The sequence below is a fragment of the Leptonotus elevatus genome, chromosome 3, assembly GCF_054856555.1.
Source record: "Leptonotus elevatus isolate MCC_2025b chromosome 3, RoL_Lele_1.0, whole genome shotgun sequence".
Lineage (NCBI taxonomy): Eukaryota > Metazoa > Chordata > Actinopteri > Syngnathiformes > Syngnathidae > Leptonotus > Leptonotus elevatus.
The window spans coordinates 3,600,302-3,626,615 of NC_141241.1; the positions used below are offsets into that span (position 1 = coordinate 3,600,302).

Below are 26,314 nucleotides of genomic sequence, written 5' to 3' on the forward strand. Positions count from 1 at the left end.
CAATTAAAGCGCTGATTAAAAATTCCCTCCAGGATGTCAGGCGCGGGCGACGTCTTATTTTGTAGCTTGGTCTGACTAAATACTTTTTTTTTTTTTTTTTTTTTACAAATTAACTGCTTTTTGGGGGTTTTGGGTTTTAGCTTGTGTATCTTTTCTTGCCAACATGTTGTCGATTATGAGTAGACCCACAGAAAAGTCTCAAAAGCCTGTCAGAAAAGACACGGCAAGTCAGCCATTGTGATGAGAAGCAGACATTTTAGCCATTTAAATGACTCACCACCACCAATAAAAGACAAAACTCTAATAGCAGTTCTGACAATATGCAATAACACTTTTAAATAAGTCTTTACTTGAATTACTGCCATTGAGCAGACAAAAAGAAAAATAAACTGTGCATGCAAACATGACACATTAAACATTTAGCATGTATCCAAACACGATGACGCAATTCACATTCAAAGTGGGTGATTGCTAAAAAAATCACTTTGTACTGGATTAGCAGCAAAACATGCTTCTGACAGTCGTAGGCACCATTATAAGCAGGATGTTGTGATGATGATTTAACTGCTTCATTTCAGCTCGCTTCAGATTAGCATGACACTGGCGGCTAATAGCTAGCGTTGCTCGGGAAAATCAGAGGATGTGGTTCGGTCAAAAATGTCTCAAGAAACCACGATGTACCGTCTCTAAAAATTAGTTTTTTTTAAATACAGCCAGTTTTAATTCGCAAGATGGAATTTGTTAGGCATGATTAGATCCATAAAAATAAAAAAGTAGTCAATAGATGAATGCTAAATTAGTCATTTTAGCCATTTCTAGGCATCTTTCAAAAATGAATTTGGCTCAAAGAGCTTGTCCGATTGATACCAAATTGGAATTACATATACTAGACAGATGGATGTTGCAAAGATGAAATTTAGTTGGAATTTCTATCATGTTCAGACCCACAAAAAAGTCTTAAGAACCAAACTGGACGTCAGCTATTTTAGTTTGAAGAGGCCATTTGCCTTTTTAGGCTGATGTTGACCATTTCCAGGCATCTTCCAAAAGTGATTTTGTCTGATTATAACCAGCAAATTGGATGTGGGGTTCGTAAACGTTTGTTGTTTGCCAAATTAGCTACTACCAAAAGTGTCTAGGCATAGCTTAGCTTACTTTAGCTTAGCACAAAATGCCAATTGAAGAGCAATCGCTTCGAAGCTCATCTTGCTAAGCGGCCCATAGCGTTTCTGAGACATCTGCCGAGTGTTGAGTAGAAGGACTAAAAAAAAAATTTAGTAGCTGCCTTTAATTGCAAGTTTCTCAGTCTTACGCTAAGTTAGGATTGAAAGACAACAAACAAAATGACTAACTCATAAGCTATGATGCCCTCGCGTTTAGGCTGCCATCAGCCACGTGGTATTTCTCCACGACTAAAATCCGCTCAGAGTGGAGTGCGCGTGCTAATATTAGCAAAGCGGCTAATCTAGTGACGGAGCGCCGGCATCTGCGCTTCTAGCTAACAGAACACGGGTCATCCTTGCAGGGCTTGACGTCCCCCTGAAGCAAAAGGGTCATGACGGCCTTCGTCAGGTAGCTGGAGGTGCCTCCCCGGCCCACGGGTGGCGTGTTGTAGAAGGCCTGCATGTCGTCCTGGAAAGACGTCGTGGAGGAACACGGTGACTTTTCACCACGTCGACGGAGGGCAGAAGGCTTCATACCTGCTTCTCGCCGCCTTCTGAGCGACTGCGATCCCGTTGGAAGTCGGCAAAGGAATCCTTGACGACACTGTCCAGGTCCACCTTGTCAGCAAAGTCCACTTCCGGGTTTCTCTCCAGCACGATGGACACCACCATCAGCAGCTGCTCGCACAGAGACAGAAAATATGATGCTAATTTGTCCATGAATTTTGCTTAATTTGATTTGACGTAGTATTTTCTTTCTTTTTTTTAATGTCACCTGAATAATTGTTTATTATAATGTTTCTTTCTTTTAATCACAGTAGTTTTATTTTCTAATTAATATACTTTTATTTATTTGACAATAGCAAATATTTGCACTTGTTTCATTTTATTTGACCAAAAATTAGACACATTTTAAAATAATCTGAATAAATGGTTGAATGGGAATTAATCGAATATTCCCCATTTATTAACTTAAATAAAATGTAAAATTTTAATTAATTATTATTCCTTTTTTTATTTTCCATTTGGCGGCTATGAATTCTTACAATTCTTCAATACCATTAAACAAAAATACTATCTATAAAAATATAAATTGTAAAAAATAAATAATGGTGTTTTAATATAACACTGTATGAAAATACAGTCATTTTGTTTAATAACATATTTCATTTTTGTGACAACTGCAAATCTATGTATTATTCATTTAACATTGTAAAAAACAAAACTCAATAACTATAAAGTCACATAAATACATAAAAAAGGGGAATAAATAGAAACATTTCTTGAAAATTAATTATAAATTAATTATTATATTATAATAATTGCAAATTATAATCAGAAAAGCTCTAATCTTTTCAAATGTATTTTTCTGAAGTATTTCATTTGACTATTGAAAATGTTTGCAAAATTCTAAAAATAATAATAGAAGTCACCTAAATTAAAAAAAGGGAATTAAAATACAAAATTATTTTACTTTATTTTTATTATAAATCATTTTCAATACAATTATTTTATTTATTTATACATTTATTTTTCATTTATGTCACAGCTAGGATTTGACAAATGAAATAAATATAAAAACATTTAAATAAAAAAGGTAAACGAATGTAGAAAACATCAACAATAACCACACCGAACGCAGTTGTTTACCTCCACGATGGTCTGTCTGTATTCGGGCAGGACGATGCTCTTCAGCGTGTCCTCAACCAGCAGAGAGAAATTCATCTCGTACATGGTCATATCAGACAGCGTAGGTTGCTACAAAAAAAAGATGGAAAGAAATATAAGAAACGATCAACCTTTGGTCCAAGTACTCCACCACAATGAAGTCCCCTGCAGGCGGCACCTGCGGCAGGTGTGTCCCGCCGACCAGAAACCCGTTGGGGGTCCTCTCCAGGATCTGCCAAACCCGGTCGTAAAACCCCAGAGGGGTTCGGTTCAGCGAGCCGTCGATCTGGCGGCGGTGGAGCCAGGACCTGCGGAAGGTGAGAGCAGACCGAGCTGAGGAAATTGTCTTCCCGAGTTGATGCGCATTCCAAGAGATAAGATAAATAGAAGAAAAAAAACGTTAATGAAATCCCCAGAAGTGTTGAAGCAGATAGTGGAAGATGGATGCGGACAAGTTAGAAATAATTAAAAGTGGAGCGGATTACACAATAAGGCTTGAGATAAGGAACGCATTTGAGTACCTGCCCGTGTGCTGAGGCTGCAGCACGTCCAGTAGGAGCTGCTTGATATCACTGGGAGAAAGCTGGTAGATGTCCTGGGGGGGCATGTCTCCCGCACGGATTCTCAACTCCTGTTTCATCGCCTGGACAATCCACCTGCAGACACCACGCGTGACGATCAAGCTCACCAAGACAATTTCGCTTGGACTCAGAGGTCCAAAGTGTTGCTACTTACACTCTAAAAACAGTAGTGTCGAAAATAACCCAACTATGGGTCAAAAATAGGCCGATCCTCTACTTGGGTCAATTTGACCCAACTTTGAGTCAAGAAATGGGTCTTTCAGTGCAAAACAACTCATAAGCATTGGTCAAATCCTTTACTTGGGTCAAAAATTGGGTCATTTTGTATAAAACAACCCAGAAAAGTTGACCCAATTTAACCCAATTTGACCCAACTTTGAGATCAAGAAATGTGTCTTTCAGTGTAAAAACAACATATAAATATTGGTCAGATCCTTTAATTTGGGTCAAAAAATATTGTGTCATTTTGTATAAAACAACCCAGAAAGTTGGGTCAAATTGACCCATAAAGTGGATCGGTCCATTTTTGATTCATAATTGGATTACTTTTGGCCCAACTGTTTTTAAAGTGTAGTAGCAGAAGAAGAAGTACACTCTAAAAACAGTTGGGTCAAAAATAACCCAACTATGGGTCAAAAATAGGCTGATCCTCTACTTGGGTCAATTTGACCCAACTTTGAGTCAAGAAATGGGTCTTTCAGTGTAAAACAACTCATAAGCATTGGTCAAATCCTTTACTTGGGTCAAAAATTGGGTCATTCTGTATAAAACAACCCAGAAAAGTTGACCCAATTTGACCCAACTTTGAGATCAAGAAATGTGTCTTTCAGTGTAAAACAACTCATAAATATTGATCAGATCCTTTAATTTGGGTCAAAAAATATTGTGTCATTTTGTATAAAACAACCCAGAAAGTTGGGTCAAATTGACCCATAAAGTGGATCGGTCCATTTTTGATTCATAATTGGATTACTTTTGGCCCAACTGTTTTTAAAGTGTAGTAGCAGAAGAAGAAGTACAGTAATGTAGTGTAATAGCAGAAGAAGTACACTCTAAAAACAGTTGGGTAAAAAATAACCCAACTATGGGTCAAAAATAGGCTGATCCTCTACTTGGGCCAATTTGACCCAACTTTGAGTCAAGAAATGGGTCTTTCAGTGCAAAACAACTCATAAGCATTGGTCAAATCCTTTACTTGGGTCAAAAAATTGTGTCATTTTATATAAAACAACCCAGAAAGTTGGGTCAAATTGACCCATAAAGTGGATCGGTCCATTTTTTATCCATAATTGGCTTGCTTTTGACCCAACTGTTTTCAGAGTGTAGAAGTAGAAGAGATCATTGTTTTCTGTCATGTCCCTGCAGCTATTCGAGTCCTGACTAGAACTAAGAGAAGAGCTCCTAGAACCAACCCAACTCGGATCTTGAGCATGCCGCTGAAGAGCTCCGGGCTGTTGGAGATAATCCATCCGATGTGGATGACCAGCTCCTGCTGCAGGACCGCCTCGCGCTCGCCCCCTTGTGGGCAGCACTTGCTGTAGATGATGCCCTGGATAACGCTGGGAGACAGCGGGTTGGAAATCACTTCCTCCTCGTGGCCGAACACGCCCAGGGTCACCTGGGAAAAGAAATGCAGAGAATTAGAAAGTTCTACGGATATCCCATGGGGGGGGGGGGGGCGTTGTGGATGGTTTGTTCATGCCACGTACATGCAGCTATTTCCATTCTCCATACATTGTGCATTTAGTCCCTAAAGCAGGGGTGTCCAAACTTTTTCGTCTGAGGGCCACATACAGAAAAATCATATGATGCAAGGGCCACGTTGGAACTTTTTGACTTGAGATTTATTTTATAAATGTAGAGGGCATTACAAATAAAATCTATTACTATTATTATTATTATTATTATTTTTATTATAAAACAAATGTATTAGTGGCAGATGCCATTTTTAATAAATGCTGCAGGCTGCTTAAAAATAAAGGGCGGGCCACAAACGGCCCCCAGGCAGATAGTTTGGACACGCCGCTGCCTTAAAAGACTCTCCAAATGGTCTAAAAAATTGTGCTGCCCAAGCACTGACTCAAAGTAGGAGGAGTGATCATAGTTCTTTAGCACTGCACTTGCTCTTTAATGATCTCCATTACCAGAAAGTCCCTAGAGAGTCTCCAGCTGAACCAAAAATGCTCCTGCCTGAGAAGAAATTATAGTCACGCAGTCAGGTGCGCAGATGGGATTTTTCAATTGGGGGACCAAGTGTCAACAAATGATCGTAACTCAATCAAGTATTTTTGTCTATTTTGAGCTTTGTGTTAAAAATTGTAACCTGAAGCTCGGGCCTAACGACTGGAACGTTACCATTCAGTTTTACCGGATATGTTTGTTGCTTCATGTTGGGACGGGAGGGGGAACACAATCTGAGTCACTTTCAGTCTGAGGGAGTCATATCTTCCCTCGTGGCTTCTGCGCTCATGAATGCAGCATTACATTCATATTTGTCTTGAATGCTATTCTATTTACAGCAATTTCCAATGATTCCATCGCTGGCCCAAAATCCTGCTACCCGAGTACTGACTACTAGACTACTGACTAGTACTGACTAAGAGAAGAGATTACAGTTTTCTAGTACGAGCTGCACTGCACTACATTTGGTCATCACTGTCTCTATTAAGAGCAAGAGTCTAAATACTCTGAAGCTGGTCCAAAATGCTGCTAACTGAGTACCGAAAAGAGTTAGGTTAAAAGAACAAAGTTATAGTAGTTAGTTAGTTAGCATAGCTAGTCTCCGGCGCTTCTTGTCAACAATGCATTTGGCTCTTCAATGCTCTGCGTGAACAGTTCGTCTTAACAGACTTGAGTTGGTCAAAAAAAAAAAAGTTGCTGCTCGAGTACCGAGTAGAACTACGAAGAAGAGATCATCATTTTTAAGCATTAGCTTCACTACCATGCATTTGTTTCGACATGTTGTCAATAGAGAACACTTAATGCAGTGCTGCCAAGCCCGTCGAGAAGAACAACAAACAATCTGTTCGTCAAGTTCTCGTCAGTACTTAGGTAGCAGCATTTTAGACCAGCTGGATAAAGAATATTGAATAGCAAATTTGGTCTGGTAAAACTTTTACTGGAGTTCTAGCTGGTGCTCAGAGAGCAGCATTTTGGACCCCCTGCGTCATGCAACTGACATTTTGGGCCAGCAGGAGAGACTTCAGGAAGTTTTTGTATTAATAGTGAATATTGAAATTCTATTGCCGGAGTACCGATCAGAACTAAGAGAAGAGAGCGCCAAATTTGCAAGTAGCTTGTGTTGGGGCAATCTATATGCAGATGCACACCTTGAGCTACTTGAGCATAATGAAAGGCTAAAAGTGCTCACACGGGTATGAAAAAAAAAAAAAAAAGAAGAAAAATGAGGCGAGATAAGCGAGGCTCTCGGAAGGAGGAGGCTAATCTGCAAGAAACACTTGTGACGCCAGACGATGGCCACGGCAGACGCACTCGATGGGGGCCACGAGAGGATCGGGCGGGCACGTACACGGCGATGACGCGATGCAAAGCGAGCGCGGATGAGGCGACCAGACGTTCCCGCAAGAGGAAGCGGCACGAGGAGCTCCAACGTGATTTTTACTATCTTTTCTTTTTTTTCCCTCAGTGAACATTAAAATGAACAATACGATAATCAGAGAGCAAATCAGTCGTTGTTGTTTTATTGAGGCCACACTGGGGGGGGGGGGGGGGGGGGGGATTATGACAACAAAATCAGACAAAAATAAAAAATAAAATAAAAACAGCTAAGAATAAAATGTAAACAAAATAAATGGAAAATTGGAAAAACATAATAAAATGTAATGAATCAAAGAAAAAATACTGATAAAATGTAAAAATGCAGTATATATATATATATATATATATTTTTTTTTTTTTTAAGTATTTTGAAACATCTACTTTCCACTCATTTGTCAGCATTATAAGTAGTTTGATGCACATGCACTGCATGTCATTATCTCGTCTGATGTGTTGTCAACCAATTGTGTGTTTAACAAATAAAATATACAACGGCTGACTTAGGGCCACATTCTATGTGCGTAAAAGGGAAAAAGTGCACAACTGTGCGTTTTTTCTACTATAAATGTATTGCAAGTCTCAAAAGAAAGATGCCATGATAAATCCCCCCCCAGTGTCTCCTCTGTGTCTGTGTGTCCACTTACCTGCTTGCCATGCACTAAAACACTAGTAATACTGGGGGCAAGGCTGTCCACCAGCTTAGTTAACAGACTGGCGGCAAGACGGACAACGGACCTAGTGGGCGAAAAGACATTGGACGTCAGACAGACAAAACAGCTCCCACTGTTGCTTTAGAGGCGATTAACTGTGAGGGCCTAACAATTTGCATGTTTAAGGCCACAAATAGATGTCTGGAAAAATATTTCTTCAACCTCGCGAGATCGAAGTTCATACTCCAAACCAACAGGGGGCAGCATATCAACGAAGCCAATTTTAACACATGCTGTAGGACCTTTTCAATGTTCACTCGTGTGGCAACAATGTTCAAAATGTTGTCCGGTGTCCTTATTTACCTCGTGAAAATTTAAAATCAAACTAAAGACAAATGATTTAGCCTAGCTGGAAACATGAACAACACAGTCAACCAAACCAGCCTTCTCCAATTATTCATGTGAAGCGGATCACAAGTTTATACGTGATATTTTAATGTTCACTCATTATATTTGTTAAATTGGTCATCAGAGTGCCTCGTCTTGCCTGCCTCCGAGGGCGAAAAGCAGCACGCGTTGCCATTGGCAACCGTGGAGCCGAAGCCATCCTCACTGAAGAAATTAAATCATTTCAATAATAAGCCAGGATGAATGATGAGCGCGTGTGTGCGTGTTTGTGTGTCGGTATTCAGCGCGGGAACACAAAAAAGCAACACAGATGAATAAAAAGCAACAGAGCCACGGCGGCGTTTATGAGGCATGATGTGGTGTCAATCCGCCGACACTTTGTTGGCCAACCTATTTCAAGCTTCACTTGCTGGCCAATGTTAGGGAAATGAGAAAGTAAATTGAACCCGAAGCGCTGATACCATTTCCAAGCGGGGCTAGAGAAAGGAAAAAAGAAAAAAAAGAAAAAAAACAACAGCCTGGGGGCTGTCTCCTGCCTTTCTCTCTTTGGCATAATCACATCTCGCTGCTGTGTGTGCAAATACGCCTTCAGCCAATTAATACAAACAGCGTACAGGGCAAAGTTGTCGCTGTCAGTCAGGCTAGAACACAGACACACACACTACGACACTTACACACACACACATATTGATGCACACATCTACTGGGTTTGGTCCAGAGTGAGTCGGGTCAGTATGATTTCGAATTGAATGAATATGAAAGACAGCGGAACCTCTGAGGAAGAACGCAGGTCACGCTCATACGATGGGAAAGGAATTCTGACATTTCCAGATGAGGTAATAATGAGAAATAAAGGAAGTAGGAAATACAAGGAGGAGATGAAAGCGATGCTGAGACCTTTACTGATCTCCTCAAAAGAGAAAATTTACTTGGAAATACCACTCCTTACTTAGTAAAGTCTACGAACGGTGAACTGGATCTTCTGCATTTACTATTAAATTACTCTTACATCGACATCCCGAAAGGAGATCACCAGACTATTCTACTTGCGCTAATCTCGAGATGAACTGGAAAATTAAGCAACAACGAGGCTATAGGGTCATCGTGCTAGCGCGGCTAAAGAGGCCACCATCAAAACTTAGCTAAAAGCAGGTCTAAGTTGTGGCGCAGCAACAGAACCTGCAGGACCGTACATCTGTGTCCCCTTATACTAATTTCTGTGTTGACGTGGACAAACGTCTCTTGGCGTGTTCCAACCAGAAACCATGGATGTCTGTCCATGCCACACAACATGACGTCACGTTCAAATCCAGTTCAAGTAGCCTTGAATTTGTTGTATTCTTGTATTGCTCATCTCCATGCAGCTCAAGGGAGTGCTCCTTTAGTAGACTGCAATTGCTCAACTTGGCATTGCAAATCGTGCAGTTTGGATGCTGACTCCCATCATTCAACTCAACTCTATATTTATAGAGCACTTTAAAACAGCCACCAGATACAGATACAATGAAAACAGCAGAGGCCCCAGAATTGAACCCTGTGGAACACCATACTTCCCATTTTACATGTTGCTGTAATTCATATTGCACATTTTTGTCTGACCACTTTGTTTTTGCTCGACATAGAATGAAGGGATTTCAGTCAGATGTGCCGACCCCCTGAGATGAACTCACCAAACCCCTCGATCAAATTCAGGTTAAGTCCCACTATTAAACATTCTAACATTCTTAACTCATATAAGAACTCAACTGTCAAAAGTGTCAAAATAACTCTACAATCTTGAGGGATGACGGTGGATTAACTTTAGAGGTTCCCCTGTACATGTTCCAAAAGTCTTGTCGTCGGAGTGCACAGCCAGCCAACAAGGTTCGCCGCGTGTGATACTCAATGAAATGAAAGCAAGCTAACCAGCTAGCTAGCAAGCTCACACGTGGGCATGATGTTTACTCTCACAACATGGTGAATTTGTCTTGACGGATGTTTTGAGCTTAGCTTGTTAGCGCGGCGCCAACCGAGCCGCTAACGGCTAGCATGCAGACGCCGCCTTTTCCGGCGGGACCCGTTACCTGCTTGCCCTTCACGAGTATGGACGTAATGTGAGGCGCGATAGAGCTGGCCAACTTCTTGGTGAAGGCGGCGGCATCGCGCACTGCCAGCCTGCGCGTCGTTGAACACAACAAACTGTTAACTGTGTGTACGTGTGTGTGCGGGTTTTTGGAGGTGTGTTTGTGCCTCTGTGTGTGTGTGTGTGTGTTCTTGTTTTTGGTACATAGTGGGGCCAACATTTCGGGATTTCCCAGAATTGTGGGGCCCACCCGTCCATGTGGGGCCTTTTTGCTTGGTTTCAGAGTTTAGGTTCGAATTGGGTTATGGTTGAGGTTAGGGTAAGGAATAGGGGTAGGCAATAAATTTTTGATGGTTGGGGTTAGGGGGAGGGGCTAGGAAATGCAATGTCAATGAGATGGCCCCACAAAGATGGTAAAACAAACTTTGTGTGTGTGCGTGCGTGCGTGTGTGTGTGTGTGTGTGAGTGTGTGTATAAACATCAGACCAAAGTTTTCGGCTTCCAGCTTGTCGGTAGATCCTCTCCAGCTCTTCCATCAGGTTTTCTGCAAGTAGATCAAGCCGTCGTCCATTGAAGGGAAAAAAATAAACGCTTCCCTCAAAAATATTCATGACTAATATGAATAATAATAATTAATTATTATTATTATTATTATTATAAGTGCTGTGTAAGTTTTTATTTTTATATACATGTTTGAAATAAATTCATTCATTATAATAATAATAATAATAATAATAATAATAATAATAATAAAAGAGAAAAATGTGTTCTGATCTTGGCATTCATCGGCTCCATCTTACCGTCCTTGGTGATGAAGTGCGATCCTTCCCTCCTCAGCAGGAATCCGGCGAGTTGAGCCTGGCTGGCCAAGCAGTCGCAATCCTGGATGGTGACAAACACAAGATGCAGTTAATCCATATTGTGTATACAAGAATACAAAAAACAAACACGCGCGTTTTCACCCACTCGTGAGAAGCTGCCATGAAATTGTAATGAGGCGACTCGGTGCCTCGCATGACGATAATGCATAATAGCGCGTATCGCCTCATTTCCATGGGAATTAAATGAGGAATATGCATGAAATGGGGGAGATAAACAAGGCATTCTCATGCACGACGGCAACAAAGTTGCTGTCAACTTTTTACTCGCTTCCACTTGCACAGGACATTTCATTAGGTACTGTTACATGGTATCTAATACGATCCATTATGCCAATGTAAAAATGTGATATAATCGTATTTTTCCCCATTTTAAATGAGTCAGCCTTTTACAACCGTTTCAGGCTAAAAATGCCTTATAACTCTTTATTATTGAATAAAATGCAATGTGGGCTTCGAAGAGAAAGAAAAGACACTTTCTTTTTACATATACACTACACCATTATCCGACAACAATTATTTTTATGTATACCACTGCACATCATTGCGCATCATTATGGTAGGAATGTAGCAAAAACATACCATTATTCTTTTTGGAATCTTGACAATGCTTGTAAAATGAGTTTTCATCTCTAAAATAACTAACCTATGTTTTACCTCGGAAAAATGTGAGCTTGTAAAATGAAGTTTTCAAAAAATATTAAATTTTGAATGATGGTTAATGAGGCGAAAGCAGGCTAACTAGCTAGCTAGCAAGCTCACTGATTTCCTGATGTTACTACTTTTGATGGGGAAAAAAAATCTCAAAATATTCTCATAATTTCTTTTTATTGTTATTATTTTTAAGAAAATACTTTGGCCTTTTCATTTTGGTAGCAAGGCCTGTAAAATATTGCTGCAAGTGTTGAATGGGGGGAAAAAATAGCATATATCTGGTGGACATACCGTATACACAAATTACAAATTGAAAGCCAACAGTCAGAATGGAAATCTTACCATAAGGGAGGGCAACAACGTATTACCGATAACATGAATGTGGTGTCAGATATAACAACAAAATGATCTTTACAATAATATGTTTTATGCGGCCCCACTACTCCAAACACGACATTCAGATGAATGCTGTATTTGTGGAACTTGCCCAAGGGCACCTCTTTCCTGAGGTTTGGTCATGTGACTTTACCAAACTGAGCCATGAGGCGCTGTAATGTCATTTTCAGTCGACAGCAAGTGCCAAAATGGAGATCAAAACGGGTGAATTTTGCTGCTTCATTCATATTCCACAAACAAAATAATAATCAGAATGCGTGGCTTGATTTAATAACGCAAATGGTGACGCAATTTGTGTATCTTAGGTTGTACAGGTGCCCCCAGGGTTGCAGACTCACATGGAACTTCTGGAGGATCTCGTCGGTGGGTTTGTGCATCCACTCGTCCAGGCTGATCTCGGGCTGTTGTTCCAAATTGGAGGCGTTGGGCGTGCTCGTCTGTCGCTTGACTTTGGAGTGTTTGGGAAGTTCCAGCTCCTCGAAGCTCTTGAATTCCGGGATCCTTTTTTTAAGAAATGTACGCATAAATTGGGTGTACATAATATAGTGGTCGGTGTTAGTTATGGTTCTTACTCGGCCTCGTTGACACGCAGGAAGTCCAATTGTTCCACCACGGCGCCAGAGATCAGTGTCTGGGTGGCACATGCTCGACATCGTTAACATCAATATCAATTTCACCTTTGTCCACTTAATATTGCCACTTTTTTCTCAGAAAATAGTTGATACCAAAATATATCATTTTATTTTCTTATTTATATATATATTTTATCCTGAAAATAGACTATTAAAACCAAACCAAACACATTTTTATAAAGAAAAAATATATGACTGTTCTCATAACTTTATATATATATATATATATATATATATATATATAAAAAGGCACAATTATATATTTTTAACATTACAGCTTTTCTCCTCATTAACAAATGAGTTTTTATCTGGGAAGAAAATACAGCCTCCAAAAATTTGTTCATCCGCCTTCTCATCACATGCTGGAAGAAAATGCACAAACCTGAAGTCTGTCCACATGAACTTTGACCCCTCCGATGTGACCCTTCTTGAAGGACGCCAGCATGTCCAACACCGGATTGAAGCGACTTCCCCTGAACACACAAGTCCAATCATTGCAGTATCGTAAACAAACAGTCTTTGCATCGCCGCAAATCCGCAATCAATAATCAGTAATCAACTATCCTGATGTTGTTTCTTCATTATGATTTGTTATCTCTTGCTCTCTTTAAAAAATAAATAAATAAATAAAATTCAGCTTGAAAACATACAACTATTTAACCATTACCTTAATAACTCATTCACTGCCATTGACGGCTATAGACGTCAAAAATTAATTTGAACTATTTCTATTAGTTTAACATTTTTTCCCACTTTTGTTAAGAGTATGAAAATATAAGGGGGGGGGGGGAATTATTGTACATTTAGAACAGATATAAAAATTTTGAATAATCGTGAGTTAACTAGTAAAGTCATGTGATTAATTATGAAACATTTTAATCGCCTGATGCCCCTAATTTTTAATAATCTTTTCTTCTTCGTCTTTAAAAAAAGAAAAAAAGAGTAATTTTTATTAAAAAAACTTTTTTTAATATTCTTCTTTTTTTTTTTTTAAGAAAAGAAAAGTTTATTAAAAATTAGGGGCATCAGGCGATACATTTTTAAAATCATAATTAATCGCATGACTTCACTAGTTAACTCACGATTAATCATAAATTTTAGATCTGATCTAAATGTACAATAATTCTCCCCCCCCCCCCACCCCCCCTAGCTTTTCATACTCTTGTAAACAAAAGTGGGAAAAAATGTTAAACTAATAGAAATAGTTAAAATGAATTTTGGACGTATACAGCCGTCAATGGCAGTGAATGAGTTAAATGACTTCATTCTTATAATATTCAAATTGTCTTTGGAGAAAAAAAAAAATTCTCCCAATATTACCATTTTTACTTGGATCGTCATATTACGACGACTTCTCTTATAATCTCATAAAAAATACTTCATTCTCGTCGTGATTACAACTTTTTCCCTCAAATATCTAAGACATTTTCTGTCACAAAAATACGCCCCGAAAAGTCAAACATGCATCGAGAAATTAAACACACAAAAAAACATTTATACGGCATCTTTAGATGAGGTGAAGCAGCACGTCGCTCACAGTCTAAAGTAATTTTCGTCAACAATCAGATGTCTGTTTGTTGCAAGAAATGAAGTGAAAACCCTTCTAGGAGATTGTGGATGATATTTTACTTGATGTTGTCCTCGTGGATGAGCACCAAGAAGAGAGGTCGTCCCTGCATCTTCCAACACTGCTTGATGAACTGGAGGGCATTCTGCAACACCAAATAGCATTTGGAAGAACCTTTGATTTCCAATTTTTTTTGAGAATGAGATAGTAAACAATACTTTTTAGCGCACACAATTTTCAGTCAAGCAAACAAACTTTATTCACGTCATGCTTTTGTCTTCTAAAAATACACAATAACATATGCATATTGTCATATTATTACTTTTTCAATTGATGGTATTTGACTTAATTCCCACAATATTTTTCTTTTTGTTTTCCTAACTTGAAAAAAAGATTTTTGTTTTTTTTTCTTAAAAATATACGTAGATCTTTTTTTCTGAAATAACAAATTTCAACCATTTGTCTCAAAAATATTGCTTATTATTAAAAAAATACCTTTGTAAATATCAGAACCCTTTTTCACAGTTGTACTTTATTTTGGCAAGTGCATTCTTTTTTCTTAAAAACAAATTTTTTATTCTAGTTATATCTGATTTAAAAAAAAATTACAGCATAGCTTCCATAATTTTGCCCCTCATATCTAAAAAAAACAACATACAACTAGATTTTGATATTCAGACTGTTTTTTACTTTATTCCTGTCATTTCTCGATTTTTTTTCTCTCCCTCTCGTCTTAAAACGTACTTATTTCGTACGTTTTTTCCATCCATTTTGTCTTAAAAAATAAATGATTAAAAAACAAACTTTTGATCGTTTATAGAGAATATTATATTGGTTGTCATTTTCTTTAAATGTTAAGTGTCCAAGAAAGAAGGTTTAGAATAATGTCCGATCATGACCGATAATTTGATGAACGACACCAAAGCCACCACATTATTTTAGTCAGCATTCTACAATGAGCTGTTAATCAGAGATGCATTTGCTGTCATCAGGTTATTTGACGATTTGATGTGCGCCTTTATAAGGGCTCATTTGCACATTGTATAGTTTTATTCCTCTTGCGATCATAACAATTTTATGGCCAGCCTGTCGATGAAATAAAGGTTTAAGCCGAGTTAGCAGACTGTAAACCTTCCGACATTTTGACCTTCAATCGGAGCCGGGAAGAAGGCCACCAATGTCAGCTTGTCAGAATATATCGACGACGGGCGCGTGGCCGTTTTATCAATCAGCAATGTGCGCGCGCGTACCTTAATGTCGTCAATCAGCAGCATGACATCCTGAGAAAGGTAAAAGTCGCTCAGATCAAAGACAATCGGGTAGCACACCACCGTCTTGCCCAGGATGCGGTAAATCTGCAACACACACACACACAATAAGATGGCTGCTCACAAGGAATCACATGTACACCCACACACACAAAAAAAAAAAAATATATATATATATATATATATTAAAAAAAAAAAAAAAAAAAAAAGCAATGATGATGACATTTCCGAATGAACAATACTGAGCTCTTAAAGAAAAGAAAGAAAAAAAAAAAAAAAGGAATCACATGTACATTATTGTGGGCCACGTATAAAACCAGCCATCAAGCTTACCATAGAGCAAACCCGTGGGATAACACATTCGCACCCATGGAACAAAACACCTGCTTTACCATGCACACACACACACACACACATGCATACAGACGCAAACTGATGATGAGAATGCCCTCTGGCAGGCAGCCATCTTGCCGCCATAAATGTTTCATCATAATATTGTCTTTGTGATGAGTTGTTGGCGGTTGTGGTTGGGGTCCTGATTCGTTGCTCGGGCAGCGGGCAGCGGTCTCCGCTGTTCTAGCCTCATTTTCAGGCAGAAACAACATCAGCGGAAATGTGTGTAAGGAAATACACAAACAAGTTCATAAAAGTGTCTTAACCTTGTAGAATAATATGTAAAATTCGGAGGCAGCTATCACCTCCCAACTTCAGGCTGCCTCCAGTTCTGGAAGTTATTCTTATGACTGTCAAACAAAAGAGAGCTGTGAATATCTCATCACCGCGAAAGCCCTCTGCTGCAATTGCCTCTTAGTAAAGTATGACTTTGCATCTAAGAACAAATATAATAATAATAACAACAACAACAACAACAACAACAACAAACTTTATTTGTATAGCGCCTTTAAAAACAAGTGTTTATAAGGTGCTTTGGCACCCCCCCCCCAAAAAAAAAAATCCAGATCCTAAAATGCAAACAACTATAAAAGCAAATAGGCAAATCTTACATACATACATTCGCACATAAACACATAAGAAGTAGGAAACAATACAGGAATCCCACCACCCACCTGAGACCAGGAGGTGGTATATGAAACGAGTCATTCCAAAAATAAAATTATGTCCATAAAATAAAATATATTATTTAAAGGATGAAATAAAGTAAAATAAATAAAAGAAAAAGAAAAGTTAATTAAGAACCTTGTGATTAAGAAAGCATTAACAATTAAAAGCCAATTTATAAAAATGGGACTTAAAAGAGGGAACAGAATTAGCACGTCTCTGATCCAGAGGCAAGTTGTTCCAAAGTCGAGGCGCTCTGACTGAAAAAGCTAACTCATTCACTCCCAGCCATTTTCACTGAAGCAATCCCCTTCACTCCTTTCTGGATTTTGACAGATTTTGCAAGGCCCACAGAATATTGTGTTCTATTGCTATAAAAACATGAAATCTACCAAAAGAAAGATTAAAGTCTCTTCTTTCATCAGGGAAAAAAAAAAAAAATTCTATCTGTTTCTGTTTTGCAGCAATTAGCATTGGAATATAGCCAAGTTTTATCATTATTCACTAATCTATTTAGAGTTCTGAGTAATTTAGTTTTTTTTTTCAACATGGTCCTGGTCCTCTGTTGCCACCTGCTGGCCGTTTGTGTAATAACTACAATTTCTTCAACTGTTGTTTGCAGTTGAGAGGTTGCATCAAAGCCTTCTGTATGCTCTAGCATAAATAAAATAAAATAAAAAAATCATAAAAACGTATAATTACGTCTTTGGGACACTTAAGCTAATCTTTAACATGAAGTAACTTTGCACTTACAAATACAAATTGACCCCAGTCTCCACAAATATATGCATTATTACTGAATTTATTATGACTAAATTTTGACGTGGGATGTGTCAGCTGCTTTGTGACTGGAATTCAGTACAGGCTTTCAAAGTAAGGGAAGGTAATTCATTGCACGTTAAAAAAAAATGGTGGCGTTAAAGGAACTTCAAATTAACTCAAAATTAACGCACTCATTTTGACACGCCTAATTTGAATGAATGTATTAAACAGATAATACATAAGTGGCTATTTACCACTCTGAAGCCAAGACTTTTAAATGCTTTTTTTAGGTGATGTGTCTTTCCTTACATCAAGCACATTTTGAGTTGTTCATTCATCATTCATCATGCACCAACGTCGGCACTTGAAAATGGATTAATATTGCGGGCCGCGTGGATTCACTCAGCTGCAGCCTCCGAGCGCTTGTCGACACTTTGACACGTGGGAGGCAGCTGATAAAATACAAGCGAGCGTGTGTTTGCACGTGTGTACCTTGGAGGTCCCGATGCAGCCCACGGGTCGATCCGGACGCCCACTCAGGCCCAGCTTGTTGTTGACGGCAAGGAAGCGGTACGCCTGTAGGAAGACACGCAAAACCCGTATTAATAAGAACACGTGGCGGTAGCGGGAAGTAATTCGGTCCCCAGCCGAGACGTTTCCCGCTGCTGCAGAAATTACCTTCATACAGCAGCGCGGCCCACCCACCGGAATTGTTATTATCATTAGCGCTTATGAGATGTGGCGCTAATGAAAAGGTCCCCGCCACGCCATTAGCGGTGTCCTTAGTGGACCCCCATGGGGCTTAAGGAGCAGCAGCAGCAAATGACACACTGTTGATAGGTAATACGTGGAATGGTGGATGCATTGAAAAACGGACTCAAACACTCATTGTTCCGATTCATTTGCGTCCCCTTCCATATTCTAAAACAGATCTTCCATTTATGATGATGGTCTTCCGGTACTATGATACTTAGCGATACTGTTTCAATTGGTAGTCAAGTTTGGACAACTTTTCATGGTATGATTTGCACATGTGGACACAATTGTCTGTTCATGAAAGAAAACAACAATAATGAAAATTAACCAATGAAAATAAGACAGAATTGCGGTTTTACCAATTTTTATTTTTTTTTTTAAACAAACTCATGAGGCTCACAGGCCTGGACGAAAATGTACCCTCGACTTCATATTTTGAAATTTCAGGGCCCCAGGTATTGTGGTTGTTTGCCAAAGGGCAAGTCTGCTTGTGAGGCAGAGTACTGTCAGCCTCACTTCCAGGAACAGAGCCTGGGGTGGCCGCGGCAACCCGAGACTAAACTCAGCCAACTCAAAAGGCCACGTCAATTGCAAGTGCATTTTTGCGATCAGAGTTGTATTTCTGCGCCTTGTCATGGTGTAGGAATCAAAAGTTATAATTCCGGTATTTTCCACTGGCCGGTACGACTACAGAATGGAGCATGTACAAAGGCAACGTTAACTGTCATTTCGTGGGTCCGATGTCATGGCGGGGGGCCAGCGCCAAAAGAGAGGGAGTGGTTGTTATCGAGTAGTTAGTTGCCTTGCACAGTTGAGAGTGCGGCGAAGTCAGTGTACGTTACAGACTCGCAAGTGCGCCACGTCTTGCCAAACGAGGTGTATATATTTGCCCAACGTGTGAATCACCAGTATATAAATCAAAATCGCCATTTGTGTTCGCAAAGTGTTAAGTTGGTGAAGTACAGTCCCTCATCCGGCTGACTTGTGTACGATAATGTTAGCTTGCTATGCTAAATTAGCTGATGCTACGTTAGCTTGGCAAGAGCTCCAATTTGTGCCTGTATTTATGCTTGTAAACGTGCCTTATCCACTAGATGTGTATTCTGCCTTTTTTTCTGCAATAGTATAGTCTTTAGTTAGTTAGTTTTAGTTTAGTTAGTTAATCACAATACATATTATGTTACAACTTAGCTAAGCTGGTTCATGATGACATTTTTCGCCTCTTGTTCTTTTTTCTTTTTTTTATATATATATATATATATATATATATATATAAATAAAGATCTCAGTATTGTTCATTCGGAAATGTCATCATCATTGCTCTTTATTTTATTTTATTTATTTATTTATTTATTTATTTTATTTATTTTTTTATTTTATTTTATTTTTTTATTTTTTTTGTGTGTGTGTGGGTGAGGATGTGTATGTGCGTGCGTGCGTGTGTGCACCGACCAGACACCACCCACCAGAACTCCTCCCCAACCCAAGAGCTCCAATTTGTGCCTGTATTTATGCTTGTAAACGTGCCTTATCCACTAGATGTGTATTCTGCCTTTTTTTCTGCAATAGTATAGTCTTTAGTTAGTTCGTTTTAGTTTAGTTAGTTAATCACAATACATATTATGTTACAACTTAGCTAAGCTGGTTCATGATGACATTTTTCGCCTCTTATTCTGAATACTACACACACACACACAACTATTTACTTGTGAAATCAAAGCTAAAATCAAGATACACTTTCAGAACTCGACCTAAAGCCCGTACAACTCAATTGAGAAATAAAAAAACAAAAAAACAAAAAAAAAACATTTTAACTTAAAATACTAATTAACCAATACTCATCTAAAACAAATTATTATCTCTGAATTGTATATAAAAGGCCCCAGACTCAAAATTTTGCTTCGGTTCCCAAAGCAAGCACAGCCAGCTCTGGCAGTCAACACACGTTTTAAACAAACATAACCCCTCCGCTAAGTGCATCAGCAATTACGAGGCTGTTGTGCGAAAGGGCGAAGCAGGGGGAAAAGGTGGTGAGCTTCTATTTTTGAACGTGTCTCTGAAGCATTTAAAGACGCCGTCGAGTTGAGCAAAGACTCGTGTTTCCGCTCTGCTGCTAAAAGCCTCTTCTGTGTCACCGGCGGTCTGAATGCACCACATTGGAAGATGCAAAGAGAATCGAGTCGGACATTGATTCCAACCTACACCCCCCCCCCCCCCCCCCCGCTACCTTCAGCTCAGAGGTGTGAAATCCTCAACTGCGACGTGAGCAGAATACATTGGACGAGCAGCTTTGGTGCCCTTGAGATCGACTTGGAATGTTGCGCTTAAAGGAGACGCAGTGTGATCTTTTGTTCTTTTAATTGAAACGGTCTCAGGTGTCTTTTGTATGAGTATGTTGGTGAGTGGGCAACGTTCTTTTTTTCTTTTTCTTTTTTTAAACATTATATACCTTTCGCTTATCAGTAGTCAACACGAATCCATGTATCCAAAAAAAACGACACAGCTCTGCTCAGATTTTAGCATTGACACGATGCCGCTTCTTCGTAGACCAGCCGTTGAAACACGGATAGGTATGTTGATAGAGTTATAGTACAGGTACATTCGCCAACAGGGGGGGGGTTGGTGTAAATTATTGATGATTATCACAACTGCACATGTTTTTAAATTGTCCGTTTTAAAGCATCTGAACAGAAAACTCATGTAATTAGAGAGTACTGTAAGATTTGAAGAACATGGGGATGCTATCCATCTTCAGGACCTGGATGACTTGTTGTAATTGAAGGAACCGTGAATTTTGATCTTTACCAGAAAAATCCTGAGGGAGAATGTTAGACTACCAGTTTGTGACTTCAAGCTGAAGAGCACAATTTGAGAAGAAGGCTAATACCTTTTCACAACTCTGTATACAGTATGCACAGCGGATATAAAAAGTCTACACACCCCTGTTTTTTTTTTTTTTTAAGATAAAACCAAGATAAATAATTCAAAACTTTCTCTGCCAATGTGACCTACAACATGTACAACTCAATTGTAAAAAAGAAAAAAAAATGATTGCACAAGTAAGCACACCCTCTTATAAATGGACATTTGACTGCGTTCAGAATTAGCCACCATGAATATGTTCCCATAGAGTTAGTCCTTCATTCTCAAAAGAGCTGCAGTTCACCAAGTTGGTCAAAGGGTGGTACTGTGCTCCTCCGTTGCCAATCCTCTGCAAAACCCACAGCGACTAAAAGGTTGTTCCAATTAAAATAAAACACACTTACAAGTAAGTAAAGAGCAGGGCACTGTATTAACAGAAGAAAAAAAAAGAGGCATCTGTTCATTGAGGATGAAGCAGAATTGCAAATGCATGCACACGGCACACACACAGGGAGGTGAGAACAACCTCTGCACCCGACTCGGCTCCCATGTGGAGAATGCCAATGAGGCAGCTGGTCAGCACGGATTTTTAATTCACGCGAGTGCTTGACATTACAAGAGTGTCCCAAGTATGAGCGATTTGAAGTTGTTGTATGGTGAAATATTTTCTATATGACGATGTTATTAAAACCATTGGGTTGTTTTTTTGAGTTTTATTCTTGCAAGGAAGAGGTTATTAGATTGGTAGCAAAGACAAAAAAATCTTCAAACTCTCACCTTTTTAAGTTGGTCTTAACATGATTCCATTAGTGCTTATTCCAGAGTGGATGAGAGAAAAGAAAACAAATGAAAGCATATTTCCATATAAAAAGAGCATACATAACTATCAGAGCTGAATATTTGATCATGACCTGCAGGGTTAAACATTTATGAAGTCTTGAGTTGCGTGTGCACAGGGGCCAATTTATTTGTATTTTTTTTTAAATCGTAAACCGAGTTCAAGTCAACTTTAGCATGCAATAGTCAGCTTTAATCAACTCATTCACTGCCAGGAATTCATTTAAAAAAAAAAGAGAGATTATTAAAAATTAGGGGAGACAGGCGATTAACATGTAATTAATCACATGACTTTACTAGTTAACTCACGATTAATCACAAATTATATATCTGTTCCAAATGTACAATCAAACAAATTGTAGGTTTTCATACTCTTGTTAAGAAAAGTGAAAGAAAAAAAAAAGTTAAACTAATAGAAATAGTTCAAATGAATTTTTGACATCTATAGCCGTCAATGACAATGAATGGATTAAAAAGAAAAGAAGAAAACATTATTAAAAATTTGGGGCATCAGGCGATTAGAATTTGTAATCATAATTAATCGCACGACTTATCACAAATTTTATATCTGTTCTAAATGTACAATAAAAACTCTTGTTAACAAAAGTGGAAAAAAAAATTAAACTAATAGAAATAGTTCAACTTAATTTTTGACGTCTATAGCCGTCAATGGCAGTAAATGAGTTAAACAGAATTATCCAACAACAAAATTGTGTTGACGGAAAATTCTGTGTGCTTAGTAAACTCTTGGAAACTGTAAATGAGTACAATACAGGCCAAAAGTTTGGAGACACTCACACACACACACATCTCATTCAATGTGTTTGCTTTATTCGCATTACTCACTCAAAAATAAGAACGAACACGTGGAGTTACGTACTTAACAAAAAAAGTGAAATAACATGTTTTATATTCTAGTTTCTTCACAATAGCCACCCTTTGCCCTGATTACTGCTTTGCACATTCTTGGCATTCTCACCTCTGGGAACTCCTGTTGGAAAACCATTTCAGGTGACTAATGTTGAAGCTCATCGAGGGAATGCCAAGAGTGTGCAAAAAGTCATCAGAGCAATGAGTGACTATTTTGAAGAAACTAGAATATAAAACACGTTTTTCATTATTTCACCTTCACGGCAAAAACTGAATTCTTAAGTAATAAATAATTTCTTAAATGTAACCAAAATTTACTCATTTTGCTTTGACAAGTTATTTTTACTTAAAATAAGATTGTCAGACAAAATCATTCTGCTTATTAATTAATTAACTTAGGTGATTAAATGTTTTTAATTGTAATTAATCACATGACTTCACTCGTTAACTCACGATTAATCACAAATTCTATATGTTCTAAACGTACAATAAAAAAAATCTAGGTTTTCAAACTCTTGTTAACAAAAGTGGAAAAAATGTAAAACTAATAGAAATAGTTCAAATGAATTTTTGACGTCTATAGCCGTCAATGGCAGTGAATGAATAAAAAAAAAAAAGAAAGAAAGAAAATATTATTAAAAATTCGGGGCGTCAGGCGGTTAAAGTTTTTAATCATAATTAATCGCATGACTTCACTAGTTGACTCGCAATTAATCCCAAATTTTAGGTACAAAACTAAATGTACAATAAAAAAAATCTAGATTTTCAACAAAAGTGGGAAAAAAATGTTAAACTAATAGAAATAGTTACAAAAAAAAATTATAGCCGTCAATGGCAGTTAATGAGTAAGGTAAGGTAAGGTATAGGTAGTTTCCCACTGTACCACTTTGAAACAGAAAGAAAAGGAGGTGAGTCAAGTCTCGGTTTGACTCTGGATGTTCTCCGGCGTGTTCCACTGTTTGCTCCAGCGATGCATACAGTGTGCTTGCGCGGTCGCCTTTCATCCGTTCAGAAGGATTACGCAAGCGGCAGGCTGAAGCTCAGGAAAAGTCCATTAAGCGGCAGGCAGAAAATCGAAACGTGTCTTTACAGTTATCCACTCTACAAAGTGCTCTTTTAATTTGTAGTCCGTACTAAATCCCGCCGCTTGCTCCGCGATTCCCGCTCTGACCCCCAGGCGGGTAAACAACGCGCAGAGTGAATTTTGCACTAAAAGGCGTTGAAGGATGCAGAAGAAATGTGACAAAGTGGCAATGACATCCGCCGAGTTCCCCCCCCCGACGCTTTTCTTCATCATCATCATTGGATCGTTAACTTCACTTTCTGCTGAATCATCTCTGAACGTTTTGCCTCCAAGTAACGACTGCGAGTGATTATTGATCATACGCCCGCAGAAGACGTATGGATCCAAACGCAGCCTTCTTCGTACCGAGTATATCCCGTATGAGCGCGCACAGCAAACAAGCAATTGGTGATGCAGAGGTAAAGCCGGGCCAGGCAACATTCGCAAGATGGCTGACGGGCGCGTCGGGGAGAACATTTCTCAAAAAGCTCTCCATTCTCAGCCAAGACGGATTCTGGTTTGTAAGGAAGGTAAGGTAAGTTTTCGAGAGATGAAGTAAAAATAAACAACTAAGATCAAGTGGTTGCACAAGTGTGCACACCCTCTTATGTGCTGTGCTCGGGATTTACCAGTCACATTCAAACTCATGTCAAATGGTCAGGCCCGCCAAGGGGTTTTAGCCGGCCCGCGACATGATCGTGTAAAGTAAAAAAAAAATTGTAATGTCAGACAATTTAGATTAGATTAGATATAACAATATATTTACAGTTGAGATCCGCTATTTAGGGCTGGCTTGCACATCTTTGTATAAATGACACAGTGATGCCAATTGTTTTGAAGTTATATACCACGATTTTACCGGTCCGGCCCACTTGGTAATATATTTTCCTCCATGTGTCCTCTCAGCTAATATGAGTTTGACACCCCTGGTTTAGCTGTTTGAGTGTCTTTTTCTGACATTGTTGTAGTCACGTCTTACAGTGCAACATCTCATCATTCTTTTTTTTTTTTCTTTTTTTTTTTTTTTAATATATATTTTTTTTAATTTTTAATTTTAATTTTTATTTATTTTTTATTTTATTTTTTTTATTTTATTTTTTTTATTATTTTTTTTTATTTTATTTTTTATTATTTTTTATTTTTTAAGAGCTCAGTATTGTTCATTCGGAAATGTCATCATCATTCAAAGGTGTCAGTCAGCAGAAGCAATACTTTTCCAAGAAATGAATATACCACGGAAAGACAGTAATCATCAGGTGGAGAAAATAAGGCACTTATCAAAAACTGGACATCGCTTTAAAATGGATGAAAAGACGAGGAGATAATTGGTCTGAGAGGCTGCCAAGATCAATAAGCTGACCACTATTTGGCTTCATGTAGAATATGAACATATCTTTTTTTTTTTAAGTGAAATATTTGCTACTTGAGCATTCACTAAGATGATCAGTCAGGGTTTCATTCAATAAAATGTACACGTATAGATATCTTACCCGACACACTTAAAAACACAAGCAGGACTAAATCGTAAATGTTAAAAAGTGTGAAGAATTTGATTGTTGAGTGCGTCTTGGATATGATTGTAACAAATGAGCCGTCGATCAACGGTAGGCAAAATGGCGTCGGCAAGTCAGCGACGATTGATCATTCTGATTGACTGGCAGCGAATCAGATAGAAGTTGACTCTAAGAAACGGTAAAACGTCGCTTTTGACATCGATTTGTATTATAGGTTCTGTATATATGTGCATTTTAATCATTCTAATCAACAAAATCTTCTCTGCCATTTGCGATATGATGTTACAGAAATGCGAATGTGCGTGTTTGTTGTCTGTACTCGAGTGTTGCCAATTCACGCTTAACATTTCTAGCGGAGCATCAAAGTATGACGTTCTCCAGGAGGGGAAAAACGGCAACCGGTCGCGGCCATTATGCTGATCAATAGTGGCTAAGTACGGCAGCGCTGAGGGGATCAATGGCGTGGAAGCCGACAGCGTGTCTTTGATGAATGTGACAATCAAGACGAGGAAAGGCTGCTGACATGCAATCTGACTGATTGCAACATTGATTAGAACTGCGGCGGTTTCGATGCTATTTTTTCCAGAACTCCTCCAATTACTGTAAACACAAAGGGTAGGGGAAGTAGCTTAGCGATGCTAACTTGCTAGTGCCACTTGGCAACAGACGGGCAATCACTTGCACAATGTTTACCACTCATGGACTGAAGACATGTTTGTCTCGATTTGTTTCTACGCGAATGAAACCATTTAACTCGTTAACTGCCATTGACGGCTTTAGACGTCAAAAATTAATTTGAACTATTTCTATTAGTTTAACATTTTTCCCAATTTTGTTAACAAGAGTATGAAAACCTAGAAAAAAAGTTTTTATTGTATATTTAGAACAGATAATTTTTTTTATTAATTTTAACTATTGAAGTCATGCAATTAATTACAATTAAAACTTTTTATGACTTGACAACCAAATTTTTTATAATCTTCTTTTTTTTTTTTTTTTAATATAAAAAGAAAAACAGAAAAAAACGTCAGGCAATTAATTTTTTTTATTGTAACTAATCACATGACTTCAATAGTTAACTCACGATTAATCACAAATTTTATATC

General features: G+C 38.5%; 1 protein-coding gene across 5 annotated transcripts in view; it reads right to left on the minus strand.

Moving 5' to 3' along the window:
* Positions 1-329: 329 nt before the first annotated feature.
* Positions 330-26,314, minus strand: part of phkb (phosphorylase kinase, beta) — a 65,451-nt gene continuing 39,466 nt past the window's right edge. For 3 of the 5 annotated variants that reach the window (XM_086071028.1, XM_086071026.1, XM_086071024.1), the window contains 15 exons: positions 17,799-17,882; positions 15,468-15,572; positions 14,280-14,362; positions 13,033-13,123; positions 12,591-12,649; positions 12,357-12,519; positions 10,891-10,972; positions 10,577-10,634; positions 7,615-7,705; positions 4,825-5,030; positions 3,353-3,487; positions 3,010-3,139; positions 2,814-2,921; positions 1,701-1,841; positions 330-1,632 (listed from right to left, as the gene is read on the minus strand). In XM_086071028.1, the coding sequence (XP_085927154.1) occupies positions 1,495-1,632; positions 1,701-1,841; positions 2,814-2,921; positions 3,010-3,139; positions 3,353-3,487; positions 4,825-5,030; positions 7,615-7,705; positions 10,577-10,634; positions 10,891-10,972; positions 12,357-12,519; positions 12,591-12,649; positions 13,033-13,123; positions 14,280-14,362; positions 15,468-15,572; positions 17,799-17,882 (1,674 nt within the window). In that variant the 3' untranslated portion in view covers positions 330-1,494. Of the gene's footprint in view, positions 1,633-1,700; positions 1,842-2,813; positions 2,922-3,009; positions 3,140-3,352; positions 3,488-4,824; positions 5,031-7,614; positions 7,706-10,091; positions 10,183-10,576; positions 10,635-10,890; positions 10,973-12,356; positions 12,520-12,590; positions 12,650-13,032; positions 13,124-14,279; positions 14,363-15,467; positions 15,573-17,798; positions 17,883-26,314 lie in introns of all 5 variants that reach the window. The other 2 variants (XM_086071027.1, XM_086071025.1) reach the window with 1 other exon arrangement.